At 36.3% G+C, this 24,241-nt stretch overlaps 1 protein-coding gene and 1 pseudogene across 1 annotated transcript; both read right to left on the bottom strand.

Annotated features, from left to right (window-relative positions):
* Nucleotides 1–1,475: 1,475 nt before the first annotated feature.
* On the bottom strand, nt 1,476–2,414 carry Or8g50b (olfactory receptor family 8 subfamily G member 50B). Its single transcript, NM_001001087.2, has one exon. It carries the CDS (start codon nt 2,412–2,414, stop codon nt 1,476–1,478), a length of 939 nt encoding a protein of 312 aa, NP_001001087.2.
* Nucleotides 12,947–13,614, bottom strand: Olr1317-ps (olfactory receptor pseudogene 1317; annotated as a pseudogene).

Genomic DNA, 24,241 nt, shown 5'->3' with positions numbered 1-24,241 from the left:
TGTATGGAAGGGGAATGGATCTGGGTAGAATAAGGGCAGTATGATAAATAATATGTACAAAATTCTCAAGTGTGCGTGTGTGTGTGTGTGTGTGTGTGTGTGTGTGTGTGTAAAAGGATTTATTAGGAGAAATTTTGCCTGTTTCTTACATATGGAATATGGCTGTTACTTGCCATTAATTAGAAAACAATGTTCCACTTCTAAATTTTTACATGAATTACTAACCAGTAGTTTAATTCTTGAAAAATGTTCCTTATGAATATGAGATTTTATTATGTGAGTTTTAAAATAATAATATCTTGTTGTCATGGGAAATTTAGTACAAAATTATCAGAAAAATAGTTTTTTACTGCAAACTTCTTTTCATATCATATATTTTCATACCAGTGTTTGCTCTCCCTCTTCTCCACCAATTCTCCTCATACTTCCTTTTCCACACCTTTTATCTCTATATCTTTAGAAAATAAACAGGAAAATAAAACAACACGAACCACACCACATTAAAAATAATCCAGAACAAAAGAAAGAATGGAAGGAGGAAGAAAGAAGGAAAGAAAAGAAGGAAGGAAGGAAAAAAGAAAGAAAGAAAGAAGAGAAGGAAGGAGAGAAGAAAGAAAGAGAGAAAGAAAGAACAAAGAGAATATAGAGCAGGAGAAACGTGCTCATGCAAGCACACATATAAACGCAAAAAATCTGCATGAAAACAGGAAAATATAACATGCAAGGAAAGACCAGCAAGATTTAAAAAAAAAAGCTCAAAGAAACCAATGTGAGACAAAGAGATCTCAAAAAATATGACTGTGTTTGAATTGTGTTGGTCATGTATTTGTCATAGCCCCAAACTTGGATTGAGAAAACTGCACAAATCTGTGTCAACTCAATTAGTCATGTTTATAGTTTGGGTCTGTCACACTTTGATGTTATTTAATTCTCAATAAGAATGAAATCTACAGCTTTTTATTTCCCAATGTTTCCTAATGTAGATCTACACAGTTATTAAAACTTGCATATCACTTTGGTATTTTTGTGAGAATTATTTATTTCAGAGATGAAACTTTCAGAAGACTGGGCAGTACAATTCTTTAAAAATTGCCAGATAATCAAGATACTGAGAATATAAAAAGATATGATCACACATTTTTATTCCCCAAATGGAATAAATAACCTTAGCTGAAAGAGCTATGTTTTATGCATATAAAGAAAAATGAACCATAAAATGCTTCAATGGATTTAAGTATGTGCTTTTAGGTTTTACAGATTTCTCTTTATGGGGGAACTCTGGGACATTAATAATTCTTTCTTTTTTTGTGTGTGTAAAAAGTTGTACATCCATCCCTCCCGGACAACCATTTTTCCCCACCAAAATGCTCACATACTGACAATAATCTCATGGGTGAACACATGTTCTGGTCTGTGGATTCTTTCTTAAGCAAAACTCCTAGATATGATATATTTTTGCTGTGGTAAATATTTCTTTACACAAGAATCTTCTTTTTTTGAAATATCTTATTTAGAGCTAGTTTGACATCCCTGTTCCTCAGGCTGTAGATCATGGGATTCAGCATGGGCACAACAGTAGTGTAAAACACAGAGGACACTTTGCCTTTGTCTTTGGAGTTGACAGAGAAGGGCTGTAGGTACATGAATGCCAGGGAACCAAAGAAGACAGAAACAGCACAGAAGTGGGAACTACATGTGCTGAAGGCTTTGAATCTGCCCTCAGTGGATTTGATACGGAGGATGGTAATGATGATGAAGACATAAGAACCCAGGATGGTAAGGTTTGGAATAAAGAAATTGAAAGCACTGAGACACAGGAGTACTACCTCATTGACGTAAGTGCTGGAGCAGGCAAGCTCCATCAATGGGAAAAGATCACAGAAGTAATGGTTTATTATATTAGCCTTACAGAAAACCACTCTTAGCATGCAAAGGGTATGAATTGCTGCACCGACGATGCCTATACCATACACCCCACCTACCATCCGTGCACAGACTTGGAAAGACATGGTGACATTGTAGAGCAAGGGGTTACAAATGGCAACATAGCGGTCATACGCCATTGCAGCCAACATATGACACTCAGATATAGCAAAAGCAATGAAGAAATAGAGCTGAGTCATACATTCCTGATAGGAGATGACATTTTTTGTTGTCACAAAGTTCACAAGCATTTTTGGGGTGACTATAGTTGAATAACAGAGGTCAATAAAAGATAAATTGCTGAGGAAGAAGTACATGGGGGTGTGCAGGTGAGAGCTGAGCAGGATCAGGATGATCATGCCCAGGTTCCCCAGTACCGTAAACAGATAGATCCCAAGGAAGAGGAGGAACATGGGCAGCTGCAGCTCCGGTTTGTCTGTTAAGCCAACAAGGATGAACTCAGTCACTCTGGATTGATTGTCCTTTGCCATTTCTTCTTGAGAGTTCAATTGAAGAAATTAAAAGAAAAGGAGTTACATATTTACTGTGGTTACAGACAATGAAATGTAATTAAGTCTTTGGAAACAGATAACACTGATTCTCTGACAATAACTTGTGCATATTAGAAGGCAAAATAAAAAGTGATCGCTTAATTTAAGAAATATGCAAATGACAGAAAGACCTAAGCCATCTGCATCCATCTGTGTTCAATTGCAGAGGAGTATGATCAGGCTTCGTCTCAAACTCTTGAAGGATAGGTAATATTACTTTGATTTTATCCCTCAGGACTCTGTATACTTTACTTATAATGCTCTTATCTACTTTACATATGAAGATTTAATATTAAATATGTATATCATTCACAAGAACTCTCAACCAATACTACTGGATGACTTCCAAGGAAATTTAGTTTACAAATAAAATAAAAATTTCTTGCACTTTTATTCATTTTGAATCTGGGGTTTTATTTTGTCCATTAGTTGAGTGAAATAAGACATTTTTGCATATGAAGCAGACATAAAGTTGTGTGTTCCTATAAATTATGTGTTCTATACAGAAAATTCTAAATGACATACATACACAAACCTATATCGGTTAAAGTAGTGTATAAAGTTAATGAGAATATACAAAGTAAGATCAACAAGAAACTCAAAAATCATAAAATTTTTTCAAATATGTAACCTCATAAAATTCTTGTGAGTGAGAGAAATGTAAGCCACAGTTGTTAAAATGAAATAAAAAGCTATGAAAATGGAATTCAAGATTTAGCATTATTAAAATGAAAAAAATCTAAGATGTCACATCAATTCAGCACAATTGCTGTGAATTTACAACTCTGTTTTTGTAAATATTGATGCACATATCATACAATGCCTCAAGAATATGTGGCACACAGGAAAATCAGAGAAAATTAGAAAGACAGGACTGAAGTTGGAGATCGTACCTTTTCCAACTCGGAAATTGTTTTAATACAATATCAATATCATGTTATATTTCTTTAAGCATAAATGCACAAATCAATGAAATGAAATTGATATTGTAAAAATGTCACATCTTCACATCTATGAAGAAGTAAGTCCATATAAAGATTTTATGACGTTCCAGTAGTCATAGTAATTTTTCAACATATAGTATTGAAATAATTGGATAGCTCCTTTTAATCAATAAAAATAATTAAAAATGGGAACTGGAAAGAAACATAAGAGGCAATGATATAACAATACTGTTGCTGTTGTTGTTATTGTTGTTGATAATGATGATGGTTATGGTGGTGGTGATGATGATGATGATGATGATGATAAACTAACAGACTACATCATTTGGAATTGATGAGTCTTTTTGTAAGAAGCCCAAAGCAGAGAGAATTTTACAAAATTAGTAAACTGATCACTATTAAAAATGTAATTGTGCTTTAAAAAACATAATGTATATCTTGAAAAGATGAAATATAGAATGAGAAAAAGTTTCAAGAAATATACATTAAGAAAAAACTCTAAGTAGTGTACAAAAGAACACATAGCATATAACAATTAAAAGGACAAATAATTCTATTTATAATGGTCAAAAGGTGTGAGTAGCCATTCTTCCTTTGGGAATGCACACATCGCCAATAATCACCTGGAAAATCTCTTTGCTATCTCTGACTAGTAAGGAACTTCAAATCACATTCACAATGGAATAGCGTTTCACACCAATGAGGAAGTTACAATAAAAAGACAGTGTTGCCAAGGGGGTGAAGAAACTATCATTATGATACATTTCTCCTGGTATTTTAAAATGTTGTACAACATTTGCAGAACAGCCTTGCTCTAAAAACCAAAAGCTGTTGGACTATCACATACCTAACAATTTCAATGCTGGAGACATTCCCTCAAAGAACTGAAAATATTCCCTCACAAAAATGTGTATGAGTAGATATGAAAGTGCTTATGATGATCATTGTTTGGCAGGTGCCCACATGTCTGTTCAATGATGAATGGGAAGATGCAGTATACTTTGACCATAAAATAAAATGGGGCACTCATTAAAGATGCCTGAAGTCATGAGAGTCTGAAGCATACTTAAAAGTGAAACGACCCAGACCTAGACAATGTATTTTAGAACCCTTTTTACAGTAGGTGTCAAAAATAGGCCAATTCATACAGAGAAAAACTTTCTGCCAAGTTCTATGAGAAAGCAGAGACTGAGCCTGTGGTAATGAGGCTATAGTTAGGATGATATCAATGAAATGTTCTACCTTGTGGTCTGTATGAATATACCTCATGGATACACTAAGCACACTGAACTGCACAATGGAAAAACTATATATAAATTGAAACTTATATATGCTGTTCAACATGACCTGTTGCTTTGTTATCTGCCTGAAAGCTATTCCCATCAAGACATTGCCTCATGCCAAATACATGCATTTGTATTTTCTCTGCGCTGTGACATTTCTTTCTCCAATAAGTATCTAAAAGTGCTTTGATGATATGAATATATGCTAGTACTAAGTGTTTTGTGCTCTCTAATATATAAACAAAAAAGATAACTTTTTCTTTTCTTTGTGTGTGTCTATGCATGCATGCTTGTGTGTGTGGTTGTGTACATGTGTGTGTATGTGTGTATGCATGCACACACAGGCATGTATGGGCCATGATATGCATGTACAGATCAGAGAAGGCCTTTTGGGTATTGTTCCTTCCCTTTCCACATTCTTGGGGCAGGGTCTCTTTGCCCCAAGTCTAACTAATCCCTTTAACCTCTGTAACTTCTTCTACCTGTGTCCTATTTTTCAGCGAGGTTATAAGATTACAAGTATTACTATTGCTGATTCTTTTTCTGAGTATTTAAGGTCTTCAGGCTTATGTAGCAAATGTGTTCGACCACTATACAATATTCTCTACCCCTACGCCTTTGTAACTACTAAAAGACAATGAGTTAAAGGCACAAGACACATAATTTAAATTGTTTCTTCCATATTTCTTATGAGAGGGGCACAGAGAACAACAGGACAAAAAAAAAACAAGACAAAATAAACTATTAAGTAGAACCAGCAACACATATCTGTAATTATCAGAAAATCAAATGAAGTCCTCAATAAGTTGCATCATATTCACTTTATTTTAAGTGCACAGTTGGCCATCTCCTGACAAGGATTACCATCTCCAATCCTAGCTGAGGAATGTCTAGAAGTTACTGTTACTGATTTATAGAACAGCCTAATGGTCTAACTGATGAGTTTAAGTCATCATTTTCAAAACACTTACTAATTTTGTACCTTGTGTTTTACCTCTATCAGAGTGCTTACATATACATATATAGGTATGGGTTTAATGTGTCCCTCAAGGTTGTGCTAGGAATATAATTTAATAGTGTGGAGAAACAAGTAGAACCTTAAAAGAGCGACCACTTTATAAGATCACCTGTTTAATAAGAGGAAAGCAAGTAGGTTGTCACATGTAGATATGGAGCAGAAGAATGAGCTTGATCTCATGTGCACACTATAATGCTCTGCTTTGTGTATTCTTTGTCCCTCCTTGTCTAACAAATATTATTCACTCCTGACATTGGACTTACAAACATTCAGGGACTAGAGACAAATGAATTTCTGGTCACTATATATTGCCTATTTTTCAATGTGGTACTGTGTTAAATCAGCGTATAATAAAGATACAGGTAATACAATGCTAATATTTCACTGGGAAATGCCTGGTTTTTCTGTTCTGTTTGCTTCTCACAAGCTGTGCTAGGAAACACTAATCCTCATCATAAGAGCTGAGTTATGTCTTGCAAAGTCTCTGCTTTGAGAGCAGTCAGGGGCCTTGACCCATGACAGTTAGCTAACTTAACCTGAATCTGTTTCAGACCAAATCTCTTAGTCCTGACGCTTTGTATCTAGCTCTGTTAATGGCATCTGTCTAGTGACATGTCTTTGAACTTAGCAGAGAGTTGCAAGCAAGTTTTACTTGGACGTATCTTAATAGTGCTATTGGATACAGTAAACAATAACTATTTGATGTGCATTGTTAGATAAGTTTATGTGTATCAAAATCTCATAACATTCTCATCACAATCTAGATAATTATATGAATCCTCTACTAAAAGTTTTTAGGTTGTTTTTTGCTAGCTTTCTTTAAAGTTGTTCAGAATGCTTAGTAAGCAGAACTCTACCTTAAATTCTAAGTATAATACTTTACCACAAATCACAAGCAGTATACTATAGAGTGCATTATACTTTCTTCATATAAAATTAGTAAAAATTAGTACTTATTGGACAGGGGTCTGGCCCACCCCTCATGACCTGCGAATCACTTTAATGTTCTATTCCTTAGATTTGACTTCTGTACTTACCCTATGTATATAAAGTAACTGAAGGTTTCTTCTGGTTTCTTTTTTACAGCATTATTTCACTTGGCATGTCTTTCGTGTTTCCATGTAATTTCAAATAAGATTGCCTTTTGGAAATAAACATTGGGTTATGTCCGGAGAATTGAATGATGACTCAGCATAAATATATGATGGCATTTCCAGAGGGTTTGTTTCATGGTGATCTTGGTAGATTAATACAGTAAAAGATTTAAATAGTTTTGCATTATGCAAATTATTTTCTACATGTCATTAGTCATCTTCTGCACATTACACTAAGTGAAATATCATAAATATACACAGCTTTCAGTAACACCAAGTATTGTAACAAGTTTTTGTATTAAACTGATAGCAAGTATTGCTGTAATAAGCTTTTATATTAAGTTTTGGATTCATAAAAATAATAAAGTAAATTAATCATTTCAAAAGGTTTATTAAAAAATCAGGAGCTCTAACATAGTGAAAATGATAGACATACAAGTAAAATAACACCAAGTGAACCATATTGATTTGTATATGTATTTAAGTGTTATGTAATCTGAAATTTTCCACTAAAACTTACTGTTCAGCTAATACCTGTAGGACCAGCAACAAATCAATTTCACACTTACTGTATGTTACTTTAAATGTATTTTTGGTAACAACAAAACTCCTCAAGCTTGAGAATGGAATAAGCAAAGGTAGAAGTATGAACATGGTCAAGTCTTTCCTGCATGTTGCTGTGCTATTGGGAAGTAGGAATGATCCCTGTCAGTCAGTGTGTAGAAATGCTGACATCTGACATCTAGAATTCAAGATGAGCCTCCAAAATTCTGAGCTGGAATGGCGTGAGCAGAAATGAAACTCACATGCTCACATTTTCTTTCCATGGAAACCTGTCTCACTGTGAGACGTGAACTGTAGGTCCAGTACTCTTATGTGAAATCTCTTTCCATTTGTTGATGCAGATAATCCACAGTAAAACTACAGGTTTCCTGTATTTCATGGGTCAGTAGGAAATCTCTCCTGAGTAGTGTGCATGCACAAGCCATTGCATTGTCCAGATTGCCCTCTAAGCTTCCCAAGGCACTTACCTGAATCATATTATTGTCACATAGTATTTCATACTGAGTTTTCATTAACATTATATTTAAAAAGAAATTCTCTCAAAGTTTCTTTTCACAAGGGATGGGTTGTTGTGAGACAAGAACAATTAAAGTTTCCTTTATTATCCTTTTTAAAAAAACACTTAATTCCCATAAGTACAATTCTTTTTCCACCCAAAATTATATCTGCAATTAAGTTAAAATATAGAACCTAACACTTAGATATAGCTATAAGGTTTTTATAAATTGAAATGGTTTCTGAAATATTAGAGATTATGAGTTTAGTCTTTTTCAATTTTTAAGGTTTGGAGAAATAGAAAATGATTTGCAATTGCTATTAAATATTGCTATTTAGGGACTGGAGCAATGGCTGGGCAGATTCGACCACATAACTGCTCCCGTAGAGGATTTGAGTTCACTCCAAAGCACCTATGTGTTCACAAAAATCTGTCACTGTAGCTCCAGAAACATAGGAGGCTCCCTTCTGCCCTCCATAAGAACCCATACATTAGTACACATGCACAAAGAGACATAGATACATAAGTTGAAGAAAAGCAAAACCTTTAGGAAACATTTTAGAAGTCATTACATTATATTTTCTTACTGTTTTGTAACAATTCAAATTATAACTTCAGTGGAAGGGCTAGAGATGAACATGCCGATGTAAGATTGGAAATGGGTATCAACTGTAGAATTAAGTACAAGTAAATAAAATAAGATGTTTTGGATATCTATTAGTGCCCAGGAGGAAAAAAATCTGGGATAATATACCATAAGGTGTCCAATAGACCTAAGTGCAGTAGGAAAAAATGGTTTCAAATGTCCAAACTTCAATAACTTAAAGGATAATATGAAGTCATTGGTAGTGGAAAATTAATACAGAATAAAAACCGATATCCATACATTCATGGAAATATGCAAATGTGAAAAAATAAATTAGTAAGGGATAAGGGGCAAATCCCGAATACTGAAAAATTCCTGATAATTTATGTAAACACTCCAGTCTAAAACAAATGGAACACAGTCATCCATCCCCTCACACGGGACGGAACACTGGCCTTGGATATGGTCTGAAGAGAACCGCAGATGCTAAGGCAGTTTACCAGTGACAAAACATAGTGACCTAAAACCCATCAGCTCATTCAAATATGATCACCACCCTGAACAATATCTAACTACTATTCTCAAAACTATAAAATTTGTCACACACACACACACACACACACACACACACACACACACACACAGATACACAAACTAAACCAATTGAGTCAGTAAACAGGATCTCAAGATGTCACGGAAACTAACTGTATTTAGATTACCAGGATGAAATTCTCAATAGTGAAAATGACAGTGAGAAAAGAGATAAAAAACATAAATGAAATATAAGGCATAAATCAATAAACATTAAAGTCATATTGGATGTTTTTTTAAAGATAATTTGTTAATTCTTTGATGATTTTGGACATTGTATTTTTATGATCTTCATTCCCCTTCCCCATCTTCTCTCAGACTCAACTCCCCATTCCACTTTGAGGCCTCATTCCTCTTTTACAAAAATTTTTTGAATGCAATTAGTATTACTCATATTTTCACACTTTTGTGTGGATATGTACAGGAATATGGTTGACTTTATAGAAAACTGCCCTTCTGTCAGCAGGTACCAATTTCTACAGCTCCACAGATAAGGGTGCGATTTAGGACATCCTTCAATGCTGTGACTTTGTATGACTTGAGCTTGTACAGGTTGTGGACATGTTGCCATAACTTTTACGATTTCACAAATATAAATGTCCTTCAAATGGTATTTTCTTGTAGTCAGTCACCACATATGTCTCTTCCACTCTGCTTTTTTTTTTTGGTGTGTGTGTGTGTGTTTGGTTTGTTTTCTTTTTTCTGATGTGATAACTGAACATTCCAAGGGGCTTTTTACTATGATTGTATTTAGGGCTGAGCACTTATAATCACTTCTGTTCTGCACCCCAACTACTATAAGTCTCTGTGTGCATCATAATCTACTGCAAAAATAAAAGCTTCTTTTTGAGATGCACTAACTTATACCTGATTAGCTTTAATAAGTGTTCCATTTCGAATGTAGTAAGAGAGAAGACAGGGTATTACAAACTTAGGAGATCTATTAATCTTGTCAATTTTTCTGTAAGTATAAACTTATTCTGAGATAAAAGTTGAATTTCAAAAATTCTGCTTATTTTCTTGAATGAGAGTTAGAAAAAAAGGAAGGAAGGAAGGAAGGAAGGAAGAAAGGAAAGAAGGAAGGAAGGGAGGGAGAAAGAAAAAAGTAAGGAAAGGAACGATGAAAAATTCCTAAACAATTGTTATATATTTTCTGTGTCTTTACAGCTTTGGCCAGTTTTAAATATTATTTAAATCTTTATTGGATTATAGTTCAATAATTTAATTTTTAGAGAATATATATAATCCATGTGTAATTAACATCAAACGCACATACATTACAATTCTCACAAGCCCTTTTCAGATATCCAAAATGTTCATTTCTTCTCATTTTATTTTTTGAATTCACGTGTTATATGCATATATGTACATATGTTTCATAATATGTACACATCCATGCATGCTCAGGCAGAGGCCATAGCATGCAATGATCTCTATGGCTGTCCTCCATTTTTCTAACATTGTGTCTCTTGCTGGGCCCGGAGCTTGGCACTTTATAAGATTTTTGGGTAGGCTGTCAGGCCATATTCAGTCTCTCCCTCTCCCAGCACCTGGGTTATTTGTATACTGCCATGCTCAGCTTAAAGTTTTGATGATGATCTTGGATATACATGTTTTTGCATCAACCTCTCTTTTCCACTGGGACATCTTTTGCCATCTCTGAAATTATAAGGTTTTACTGAAAATGATGACAAATTAAGGAAATTTATTGTTAGCTATCACAAATAAGGCTGCTATGAACATCATAGAACACGTGCCCCTGTGGCATGATGGGACATCTTTTGGGTATATTCCTCAGAGTGGTATTAGTGGAGCTTTAGATAGGTCCATTACCAATTATCTGAGGAACCTCCAAATTAATTTCCAGAGTGGTTGTGCCAGTTTGCAATCCCACCAGCTGTGAAGGAGTGTTCCTCTTTCTCCACATTCTCACCAGCATCTTCTGTCACCTAAGATTTTTATCTTAGCCATTCTGACTGTTCGTAAGGTAGGATCTCAGGGTCGTTTTGATTTTCATTTCTGATCACTAAGGATTTTGAACATTTCTTTCGATGCTTCTCAGCCACTCGAGATTCCTCTGTTGGGAATTCTTGGTTTAGTTCTATATCCCACTTTTAGATTGGGTTGTTTGGATTTTTGTGGTTAGCTTCTTGAGTTCTTTATATATTTTGTACATTAGCCCTCTATCGGAGGTGGGGTTAGTGAAGTTTTTTTTTTTTTTGCCAATTTGTCTTATTGACTATGTCTTCTGCCATACAGATGCTTTCCAGCTTTACAAGGTCCCATTTTTCAATTCTCGATCTTAGAGCATGAGCCATTGGAGTTCTTTTTAGGAAATTTCCTCTTGTGCCAATGATTCCAAGGCTCTTTACCAATTTCTTTTCTATTAGATTCAGTTTATGGGGTTTTATGTTGAGGTCCTTGATCCACTTTGACTTGGGATTTGTGCAAGGTGACATATAAAGGTCTATTTCCATTTTTCTACATATAGACAGCCAGTTAGGCAAGCATCATTTATTGAAGATGCTTTCTTTTCTTCTTCTATATTTTTGGCTTCTTTGTTAATGGGTATTAATAAAAAAATACAGAATACCCAAGATACAGTTCACTAAACTCAAAGAGGTCAACAAGTTAAAGAGCCCAAGTGAGGATGCCTCAGTCCTACTTGGGAGGAAGAAGAAAGCAACCGCAAGGGAGGAGGGAGTGTAGGACGAGTAAAGAATGGTGGCAAAGTGAAGGTGGGATTCTCTGCTGTAAAAAGATGATATTCCTGGAAAATAAAAAAAATATTTACGGATGTTTTCAAGTTCTCCAATATGAGCTAAATCAGAAAAAGAAAAATCTCCTGATTAACTTCTTTACTGATTACAATTTGTTTCAGAGTGGACAGTCAGTTTTTGTGGATGAATATTGCTTCCCTTCACTGAGAAGACTGTGGCAGATTGAATGTTTCAGTATGAATGAATAACCCACACACATGCATTTGTAAAATGATGCAGAAAAGCCTGCAGTGTAAGCCAAACCAACCAAAACAAAACAGATAGATGTGGTGGTGAACCCCATTAATGCCATCATTTTGGATGCAGAGGAGGAAGATCACTGTGAGTTCCTGGCCATCTTGCTCTCCATGATATGATACAGAACAGCCAGGGCTGAACAGGGCAGCCCTGTCTCAAAAGATTTGTGATAAGAAGTCAATATCTAAATATGAGAGTCTAAAAAATTTGATTTCCAATTATGCATTCATTCTCTGAAACAGGGAAGAGTGGTACAGAACAGTCACCAAAACTCCAAAGCTGGATGGAGGAAGTGGGCACCATGTCTGAGATCACGGGAACTGCATGTGTCACACTGAGCATCATAAGTCTCACCCAAAGTCAGTTCCTTGTTGGGAGGAGTCATATTGTTCCTCATGTTTCCATTACCCCAATGTAGATCTGTGTTTTAGTAAAAATTTGAGATTATTTTTCATATATCCTCATTTTTTTACTAAAGTAACTTATGTCAGAGATCACATTCATTGATCTAATAAGCTGAACTTCAAAGCCTTAATACACAAAATATTGAAACTATCAAATCATACTGACCAAAGTATTCCCTTAAGTAAGATAAATAAAGCTCACCTGGAAATAGTCATGTTCCAGATACACAAAGAAGGCTTGAAAGGAGTTTAAATCTATCTAGATGTAGTACAGTTAGATGAACACAGGGACATCCTGGAATCGTTTCCACCATATGTCTGAACTCATGAAGCTAATTATTCCTACATAATTTCCCCAAAATAAAATAATCACTTACTAGCAATACTATCATGATCAAGGATATATAGCTGTCTTTTGACTGTGTTCTAATCATAACTCTAGATATGATACAGCTTTGATAATGTGACATATTCTTTACACATGCAATTTCTGTTTCTGGAACACCTTCCTTAGAGTAAGTTTGACATACTTATTCCTCAGGCTATAAATCTGGGAATTCACCATGGACACAATAGTTGTACAAAACAGAGATGATACTTTATTTTCCTTTTTTGGAGCAAATTAATGTTGGTTGAAAAGATGTGTGATGCCAGGGAAAAAGAAAGACAGCAAGAGCAAAGAGGTGGGAATTGTAGCTGCCTAAGGTGTTGAATCTTCACTTGGTGGATTGAATACATTGGATGCTGACAATGTTGAATATGTAAGTGACTAAAGTGGTCTGGCTTGGAACAAAGTGAATCACTGTGGTACAGAAGGAAGTACTTTATTGACAAGTGTGAAGGAGCTGGCAAGTTGCAGCAGTGGAAGAAGATCTCAGAAGCAATGTTTTATTACTTTACCCTTGCATAAAAGCACTCTCAATGTGTGCTTGAATTGTATCTTCGGTGACTCCTAAGCATGGACTTCACTATCATCTAGAAACAGACTTGTTAAGACTGTTGACCAAGCAGTTGCACGTGCCAGCATAGTGCTCATATGCTGTTGTTGCCAACAGTTAACAGCACAACAAAGATTAGGAAGGAAAAGAGCAGAATCATTTGGTTCAGGAAAGGGGTGACATCATTTTCTTGAACAAAGCTCATCAAAATTTGAAGTTAATGACAATTTGGTCAAGCTTAAAAATAAAATGATCAGCTACCCTATGTCCCATTTATTCTAGTAGTATAAACAACCTCCCCTCTGCAATCCAAAATGTGAGACTTTGTGCATGGTTGGTTACTGCAGAAGTGCTTCTATTCAAATGTTGAAAGCTAGCCAAGTGTACGTTCAATGAAGCATAGACAAGAAAAGTGTATTTTGTCTATGAACTATAGCATTATTCTGTACTAAACAAACCTGTAGTTATGAGATATATCACATCTTCAAATGACCTGAAGCATGTCAAGAGACAGGAATCAGAGAAGGCCATACATTACCTATCGGAAATGGCAGGAACAAAATGGAAAGGAGCTTAGTGTCTGCCTGATATATGGAAAGGGAAGTAGCTCTTGAACACATGTAGTTATGAGGCTTTAATTGATGTGTGTGTGTGTGTGTGTGTGTGTGTTTGTGTGTTTGTGTGTGTGTATGTGTGTGTGTGTGTGTTTGTGTGTGTGTTTGTGTGTGTGTATGTGTGTGTGTTTGGATTACCTCAGTCAAGATGATATTTGCTGGTTCCATCCATTTGCCCAAGAATTTCATGAAGTCATTGTTTTTATAGCTGGGTAGTTTTCCATTGTGTAAATATACCACATTTTCTGTATCCATTACTGTACTGAAGGACATGTGGATTTGGTCTAGCTTCTGCCTGATTTCCAGAGTGGTTGTACTAGGTTGCTATCCCACCAAAAATGGAGTAATCTTCCTTGTTCTCCACATCCTCACCAGCATCTAATATCACCTGTTTTTTTTTTTTTTTGATATTAGCCATTCTAACTGGTGTGAGGTAGAATCTCAGAGTTGTTTTGATTTACATTTCCCTGATGACTAAGGATTTTGAACATTTCTTTAGGTGCCTCTTAGCCAGTACATATTCCTCAGTTGAGAATTCTTTGTTTAGGTCTGTAGACCATTTTTAAAAGGATTACTTGATTCTCTGGAGTATAACTTCTTGACTTCATTGCATATGTTGGATACTAACCCTCTAAAAGATGTAGGATTGGTAAAGATCTTTATCCATTCTATTGGTTGCCATTTTGTCCTATTTACCTTACAGAAGCTTTGCAATTTTATGAGGTCCCATCTGTTGATTCCTGATCTTAGAGTATAAGCCAGTGGTGTTCTATTCACAAAATTTTCCCATGTGCCCATGTGTTTGAGGCTCTTACCTAGAGTCTCTTCTAATTAGATTCAGTATATCTGGCTTTATGTGGAGGGCCTTGATCCACTTGGACTTGAACTTTGTACAAGATGATAAGAATGGATTGATGTGCCTTCTTCTACATGTTAACTGCCAATTGAAATAGCACCATTTATTCAAAATGCTGTCTTTTTTCCCCTGGATCGTTTTAGCTACTTTGTCAAAGATCAAGTGACCATAGGTGTGTGGGTTCATTTCTGGATCTTCAATTCTATTCCCTTGATCTACTTGCCTGTCTCTCTGCCAGTAACATAAAGGATTTTTTTAAATCACTATTGCTCTGTAATAGAGCGTGAGTTAGGGTGGGTCATCCCCCCCCCCCAGAAGTTTTTTTCTTGTTGGGAAGTGTTTTCACTGTCTTGGGTTTTTTGTTATTCCAAATGAATTTGCAAGTTGTTTTTTGTGATTCTGTGAAGAATTGACTTGGGATTTTGATGGGGATTATATTGAATCTGCAGATTGCTTTCAGAAAGAAATATTCACAAAATTAATCCTGCCAATTTATGAGCATGGGAGATCTTTCCATCTTCTGAGATCTTCTTCAGGTTCTTTCTACAAAGACTTGAAGTTCTTGTCATACAGATCTTTCACTTGCTTGCTTAGAGTCACACTGAGGTATTTTTTGTTATTTGTGACTATTGTGACTATTGTGTGTCATTTCCCTATTTTCTTTCTCAGCCTGTTTATCCTTTGAATAGAAGAAGGCTACTGATTTGTTTGAGTTAGTTTCATATCCAGCCACATTGCTGAAGTTGTTTGTCAGCTGTAGGAGTTCTTTGGTGGAATTTTTGGGATCACTTAACTATCCTATCATATCATCTGTGAATAGTGATATTTTTACTTCTTCTTTTCCAATTTCTATCCCTTTGCCTTCTTCTTGTTGTCTAATTGCTCTGCTTAGGACTTCAAGTAGTATATTGAATAGGTAAGGGGAGAGTGGGCAGCCTTGTGTGGTCCCTGATTTTAGTGGGATTGCTTTAAATGTCTCTTCATATAACTGGATATTGGCTACTGGTTTGCTATATATACCTTTTATTATGTTTATGTATAGGCCTTGAATTCCTGATCTTTGCAAGACTTTTATCATGAAGTGGTCTTGAAATTCTGTCAAATCCTTTCTTAGCATCTAATGAGGTGATTATGTGGTTTATTTCTTTGAGTTTGTTTAAATAGTGGATTACATTGATGGATTTCCTTATATTGAACCATCTCTGCATCCCTGGGATGAAGCCTACTTGATCATGATGGATGATCATTTTGATGTGTTCTTGGATTTGATTTGTGAGAATTTTATTGAGTAATTTTGCATTGATATTTGTATGGGAAATTGGTCTGAGGTACTCTTCCTTTGTTGGGTCTTTGTGTGGTTTACTTATAAGTGTTCTTGTGATTTCATGGAATGAATTGGGTAGTGGTCCTTTTGTTTCTATTATGTGGTACAGTTTGAAGACTATTGGTACTAGGTCTTCTTTCAAGGTCTAATAGAATTCAGCACTAAACCAATCTCTTGCTGCCCTTTTTTTTTGGTTAGAAGACATTTAATGACTGCTTCTATTTCTTTTGGAGTCATGGGATTATTTAGACCATTTATCTGATACTGATTGAAATTTGGTACCTGATATTTGCCTAGAAAATTGTCCATTTCATCCAAATTTTATAGTTTTGTTGAATATAGGCCTTTGTAGTAGTATCTGATAATATTTTTGGATTTCCTCAGTTTCTGTTATTATGTCTCCCTTTTCATTTCTGTTTTTGTTAGTTTGGACATTGTCTCTGTGCTTTCTAGTTAATCTGGCTTTATTTTTTTATCTTCTTGATTTTCTCAAAGAACCAGGTCCTATTTCTTGGAAAAAATTTTCCACCCTTTTACTCTGAGGAAGTTTCTGTTTTTTTTTCTTTTTTTGTCATTAAGGTGTGTTTCCTGGATGCAAGAATATGCTGGCTCCTCTTCTTCTATCCTTTCTGTTAGTCTTTGTCTTTATATTGGGCATTTGAGTTCATTGATGTTGAGAGATTTTAGGCACCAATGATTGTTGTTTTCTATAATTTTTGTTGCTAGAGGTATAATTGTGTTTGTGTAGCAATCTTCTTTTGGGTTGTTGAAAGGAGGTTATTTCTTGCTCTTTCTATGGTATAGTTTCCCTCCTTTTTCTGGAGTTCTCAATCCATTATCCTTTTGGGGGCTGGAATTTTGTAAACATATTGTCTAAATCTGGTTTTGTCAAAGACTTCCTTGGTTTCTCCATATGGTAATTGAGAGTTTTGCTGGATTTGGTAGCCTGGACTGGCATTTGTGTTCTTTTAGGGTCTGTATGATATCTCCCCAGGATTTTCTGGCTTTCATAGTCCCTAGTGAGAAGTGTGATGTAATTCTGATAGGTTTCCCTTATTACTTGACCTTTTTCCCTTACTGCTTTTTTTTTTTTTTTTTTTTTTTTTTTTTTTTTTTTGGTTCTTTTTTTCGGAGCTGGGGATCGAACCCAGGGCCTTGCGCTTCCTAGGTAAGCGCTCTACCACTGAGCTAAATCCCCAGCCCCTCCCTTACTGCTTTTAATAATCTTGTTTTCCTTTGTGTATTTGATGTTTTGACTATTATGTGACAGGAGAAATTTCTTTTTTGGCCTAATATATTTTGAGTTCTGGAAGCTTCTTATATGCTTATGGGCATCTCTTTCTTTAGGTTAGAGGAGTTTTCTTTTATAATTTTGTTGAAGATATTTACTTGATCCTTTAATTTGGGAATCTTTGCTCTCGTGTATACCTATTATCCTTAGGTTTCCTCTTCTAATTGTGTCCTAGATTTCCTGGATATTTGATGTTAGGAATGCTTTGTGTTGTGAATTATTTTTGACTATTGTGTCAATGTTTTCTATGGTATCTTAGGCTCCTGAGATTCTCTCTTCTCTCTCCTGTATTCTGCCACTGATTCTTGCATCTATCACCCCTGATCTATTTCCTAGGTTTTCTCTCTCCAGGGTTGTCTCCCTTTGTGATTTCTTTATTGTTTCTATTTCCATTTTAGATCATGGATTGTTTTGTTCAATTTATTCACTGGTTTGGTTGTTTTCCTGTAAGTTTTTAAGAGATTTTTGTGTTCCCTTTTTAAGGGCCTCTACCTGCTTACCTGTGTTGTTCTGTATTTCTTTAAGGGTGCTTTTTATGTCTTTCTTAAAGTCTTCTAACATAATCATGTGATGTGATTTTAAATCTGAATCTTGCTGTATAGGTGTGTTGCAGTATTCGGGACTTGGTGTGGTTGAAGAACTGGGTTCTGAAGATGCCAAGTGGCCTTGGTTTGTGTTGCTTAGGTTCTTGCACTTGCCTCTTGCCATCTCGTCATCTCTGGTGTTAGCTGGTCTTGCTGTCTCTGACAGTGGCTTGACCCTCCTGTAAGTCTATGCACCAACACTCTTGGGAAACCAGTTCTTTCCTAGTGGGATCAGACACAGATCATGTGGCACAGTATCAGCTCTGGGCACAGATGGAAACTTGAAGGATCTTGTCCCAGACTGCTTTTTGGCTCTTGTGTCCTGAAGGATTCAGGTTGGTCCCTCAGAACAGAAGTGGTAGTCTTACCTGTTCTCTCAGGAGTTCTGATACTCCTGAGAGACCAGCTCTCTCTCAGTGGGATCCAGGCATAGCGAGTTTTGGCACAGGGTCAACTCTGGGTGAAGATGGAAACCAGAGGATTCTGTCCCTTCACAATACTTTAATAAGCATTGTTCTTATAAGTAATGTGCCTACTTACTCTGAGTTTTCTATTTTAATGATCATTGTGAATGTTAATCTCCATTTTAACTACAATAACTATACTATCCAGTGTGTGTGTGTGTGTGTGTGTGTGTGTGTGTATGTTAAATATTCAACAATATCAAACAATACTTCTACCCAGTGAGAAATCACTTCTTGATTTTATACTAATCATCTTGGCAACAAAACAAAGAGAATGAAAGCACACAAACATAACCTCACATCCAAATATGAATATAAAGGGAAACAATAATCACTATTCCTTAATATCTCTCAATATCAATGGCCTCAACTCCCCAATAAAAAGACATAGATTAACAAACTGGATACGCAACGAGGACCCTGCATTCTGCTGCCTACAGGAAACACACCTCAGAGACAAAGACAGACACTACCTCAGAGTGAAAGGCTGGAAAACAACTTTCCAAGCAAATGGTCAGAAGAAGCAAGCTGGAGTAGCCATTCTAATATCAAATAAAATCAATTTCCAACTAAAAGTCATCAAAAAAGATAAGGAAGGACACTTCATATTCATCAAAGGAAAAATCCACCAAGATGAACTCTCAATCCTAAATATCTATGCCCCAAATACAAGGGCACCTACATATGTAAAAGAAACCTTACTAAAGCTCAAAACACACATTGCACCTCACACAATAATAGTGGGAGATTTCAACACCCCACTCTCATCAATGGACAGATCATGGAAACAGAAATTAAACAGTGATGTCGACAGACTAAGAGAAGTCATGAGCCAAATGGACTTAACGGATATTTATAGAACATTCTATCCGAAAGCAAAAGGATATACCTTCTTCTCAGCTCCTCATGGCACTTTCTCCAAAATTGACCATATAATTGGTCAAAAAACGGGCCTCAACAGGTACAGAAAGATAGAAATAATCCCATGCGTGCTATCGGACCACCACGGCCTAAAACTGGTCTTCAATAACAATAAGGGAAGAATGCCCACATATACCTGGATGCTGAACAATGCTCTACTCAATGATAACCTGGTCAAGGTAGAAATAAAGAAAGAAATTAAAAACTTTTTAGAATTTAATGAAAATCAAGGTACAACATACCCAAACTTATGGGACACAATGAAAGCTGTGCTAAGAGGAAAATTCATAGTGCTGAGTGCCTGCAGAAAGAAACAGGAAAGAGCATATGTCAGCAGCTTGACAGCACACCTAAAAGCTCTAGAACAAAAAGAAGCAAATACACCCAGGAGGAGTAGAAGGCAGGAAATAATCAAACTCAGAGCTGAAATCAACCAAGTAGAAACAAAAAGGACCATAGAAAGAATCAACAGAACCAAAAGTTGGTTCTTTGAGAAAATCAACAAGATAGATTAAACCATTAACCAGACTAACGAGAGGACACAGAGAGTGCGTCCAAATTAACAAAATCAGAAATGAAAAGGGAGACATAACTACAGATTCAGAGGAAATTCAAAAAATCATCAGATCTTACTATAAAAACCTATATTCAACAAAACTTGAAAATCTTCAGGAAATGGACAATTTCCTAGACAGATACCAGGTATCGAAGTTAAATCAGGAACAGATAAACCAGTTAAACAACCCCATAACTCCTAAGGAAATAGAAGCAGTCATTAAAGGTCTCCCAACCAAAAAGAGCCCAGGTCCAGACGGGTTTAGTGCAGAATTCTATCAGAACTTCATAGAAGACCTCATACCAATATTATCCAAACTATTCCACAAAATTGAAACAGATGGATCACTACCGAATACTTTTTACGAAGCCACAATTACTCTTATACCTAAACCACACAAAGACACAACAAAGAAAGAGAACTTCAGACCAATTTCCCTTATGAATATCGACGCAAAAATACTCAATAATATTCTGGCAAACCGAATTCAAGAGCACATCAAAACAATCATCCACCATGATCAAGTAGGCTTCATCCCAGGCATGCAGGGATGGTTTAATATACTGAAAACCATCAACGTGATCCATTATATAAACAAACTGAAAGAACAGAACCACATGATCATTTCATTAGATGCTGAGAAAGCATTTGACAAAATTCAACACCCCTTCATGATAAAAGTCCTGTAAAGAATAGGAATTCGAGGCTCATACCTAAACATAGTAAAAGCCATATACAGCAAACCAGTTGCTAACATTAAACTAAATGGAGAGAAACTTGAAGCAATCCCACTAAAATTAGGGACTAGACAAGGCTGCCCACTCTCTCCCTCCTTATTCAATATAGTTCTTGAAGTTCTAGCCAGAGCAATCAGAAAACAAAAGGAGATCAAGGGGATACAGATCAGAAAAGAAGAGGTCAAAATATCACTATTTGCAGATGATAGGATGGTATATTTAAGTGATCCCAAAAGTTCCACCAGAGAAGTACTAAAGCTGATAAACAACTTCAGCAAAGTGGCTGGGTATAAAATTAACTCAAATAAATCAGTTGCCTTCCTTTATACAAAAGAGAAACAAGCTGAGAAAGAAATTAGGGAAACGACACCCTTCATAATAGACCCAAATAATATAAAGTACCTCGGTGTGACTTTAACCAAGCAAGTAAAATGTCTGTACAATAAGAACTTCAAGACACTGAGGAAAGAAATTGAAGAAGACCTCAGAAGATGGAAAGATCTCCCATGCTCATGGATTGGCAGGATTAATATAGTAAAAATGGCCTTTTTACCAAAAGCAATCTACAGATTCAATGCAATCCCCATCAAAATACCAATCCAATTCTTCAAAGAGTTAGACAGAACAATTTGCAAATTCATCTGGAATAACAAAAAACCCAGGATAGCTAAAGCTATCCTCAACAATAAAAGGACTTCAGGGGGAATCACTATCCCTGAACTCAAGCAGTATTACAGAGCAATAGTGATAAAAACTGCATTGTATTGGTACAGAGACAGACAGATAGACCAATGGAATAGAATTGAAGACCCAGAAATTAACCCACATACCCATGTTCACTTGATTTTTGACAAAGGAGCCAAAACCATCCAATGGAAAAAAGATAGCATTTTCAGCAAATGGTGCTGGTACAACTGGAGGTCAACATGTAGAAGAATGCAGATCGATCCATGCTTATCACCCTGTACAAAGCTTAAGTCCAAGTGGATCAAGGACCTCCACATCAAACCAGACACACTCAAACTAATAGAAGAAAAAGTGGGGAAGCAACTCGAACACATGGGCACTGGAGAAAATTTCCTGAACAAAACACCAATGGCTTATGCTCTAAGATCAAGAATCGACAAATGGGATCTCATAAAACTGCAAAGCTTTTGTAAGGCAAAGGACACTGTGGTTAGGACAAAACAGCAACCAACAGATTGGGAAAAAATCTTTACCAATCCTACAACAGATAGAGGCCTTATATCCAAAATATACAAAGAACTCAAGAAGTTAGACCGCAGGGAAACAAATAACCCTATTAAAAATGGGGTTCAGAGCTAAACAAAGAATTCACAGCTGAGGAATGCCGAATGGCCGAGAAACACCTAAAGAAATGTTCAACATCTTTAGTCATAAGGGAAATGCAAATCAAAACAACCCTGAGATTTCACCTCACACCAGTGAGAATGGCTAAGATCAAAAACTCAGGTGACAGCAGATGCTGGCGAGGATGTGGAGAAAGAGGAACACTCCTCCATTGGTGGGATTGCAGACTGGTAAAACCATTCTGGAAATCAGTCTGTAGGTTCCTCAGAAAATTGGACATTGAACAGCCTGAGGATCCAGCTATACCTCTCTTGGGCATATACCCAAAAGATGCCTCAACATATAAAAGAGACACGTGCTCCACTATGTTCATCGCAGCCTTATTTATAATAGCCAGAAACTGGAAAGAACCCAGATGCCCTTCAACAGAGGAATGGATACAGAAAATGTGGTACATCTACACAATGGAATATTATTCAGCTATCAAAAACAACGAGTTTATGAAATTCGTAGGAAAATGGTTGGAACTGGAAAATATCATCCTGAGTGAGCTAACCCAATCACAGAAAGACATACATGGTATGCACTCATTGATAAGTGGCTATTAGCCCAAATGCTTGAATTACCCTAGATCCCTAGAACAAACGAAACTCAAGACGGATGATCAAAATGTGAATGCTTCACTCCTTCTTTACAAGGGGAACAAGAATACCCTTGGGAGGGAATAGAGAGGCAAAGATTAAAACAGAGACTGAAGGAACACCCATTCAGAGCCTGCCCCACATGTGGCCCATACATATACAGCCACCCAATTAGACAAGATGGATGAAGCAAAGAAGTGCAGACCGACAGGAGCCGGATGTAGATCGCTCCTGAGAGACACAGCCAGAATACAGTAAATACAGAGGCGAATGCCAGCAGCAAACCACTGAACTGAGAATAGGACCCCCGTTGAAGGAATCAGAGAAAGAACTGGAAGAGCTTGAAGGGGCTGGAGACCCCATATGTACAACAATGCCAAGCAACCAGAGCTTCCAGGGACTAAGCCACTACCTAAACACTATACATGGACTGACCCTGGACTCTGACCTCATAGGTAGCAATGAATATCCTAGTAAGAGCACCAGTGGAAGGGGAAGCCCTGGGTCCTGCTAAGACTGAACCCCCAGTGAACTAGACTGTGCGGGGGAGAGCGGCAATGGGGGGAGGGTTGGGAGGGGAACACCCATAAGGAAGGGGAGGGGGATGGGGATGTTTGCCCGGAAACCGGGAAAGGGAATAACACTCGAAATGTATATAAGAAATACTCAAGTTAATAAAAAAAAAAAAAAAAAAAAAAAAAAAAAAAACGAAAGAAAACCAAGGGTCTTTATTTGACTTTTCAAAAAGTGATCTGATTTTCTAGTTTCGGTGTTACTGGATGAGGGAAAGACAGCATGCCAAAGAGGCATCTTCTTTTATTTGAAGGCAACCTCAAGGCAAAGCCACCAGTAATCTGCAACAGTAACAGGATTCAGCTGAAATAGCAGATGCAAGGCAATCAGGTTTAAAACAAATAAACGAACAAACAAAAGCTAAAACTAGGAAGAAGTACAGAGGCTCCAGCGCTGTGCTTCTGAACACACATTAATACAGTGAACAGGGGTCCCATATGTTACTTGGAAATATCCACACTTGTCTCCTTAATGCATCTTGTTTAAAGACTTTGAAGCTTTCAGGAATCATGAAGTCTAGAAGTCTCTAATGCCATGTAGAAGTACCTTTATCTAGGATAATCTATATTAGGGAAAGACCAGAAAAGGTACACAGTTGCTATTAAAGTCTTCAGATATGTGAAAGATATATCCTTTTTAAATTGGTTATTTTCTTTATTTACATTTCAAATGTTATGGATGATGGGTCTTTCTGATGCGGATGATACTATTTGACAAAGAACTGAAGTTTCTGGTTTGTAGCTTAATTGGATGAAGGTTATGTAAAATAAAGTTTATTGCCATGTCAGGAACCAGAAAGGTTAGTTAATTTAGATGTATGAATATTACATGTAATTTGAGAGATAACTATTTTCCAGTTTTAAATTTTCCTATACAAAATAGCACAATAGTGCACCAAAAGATCACTTCTAAAACTGATATCTAAGTGTGGTCTTAGAAAATTCAGTAGTTACTTATATA

This window comes from Rattus norvegicus, chromosome 8 (genome assembly GCF_036323735.1).
Source record: "Rattus norvegicus strain BN/NHsdMcwi chromosome 8, GRCr8, whole genome shotgun sequence".
Taxonomy (NCBI): Eukaryota; Metazoa; Chordata; class Mammalia; order Rodentia; family Muridae; genus Rattus; species Rattus norvegicus.
The sequence above is the reverse complement of the archived record's forward strand: the minus strand, read 5'-3'. Positions and strand labels throughout refer to the sequence as shown.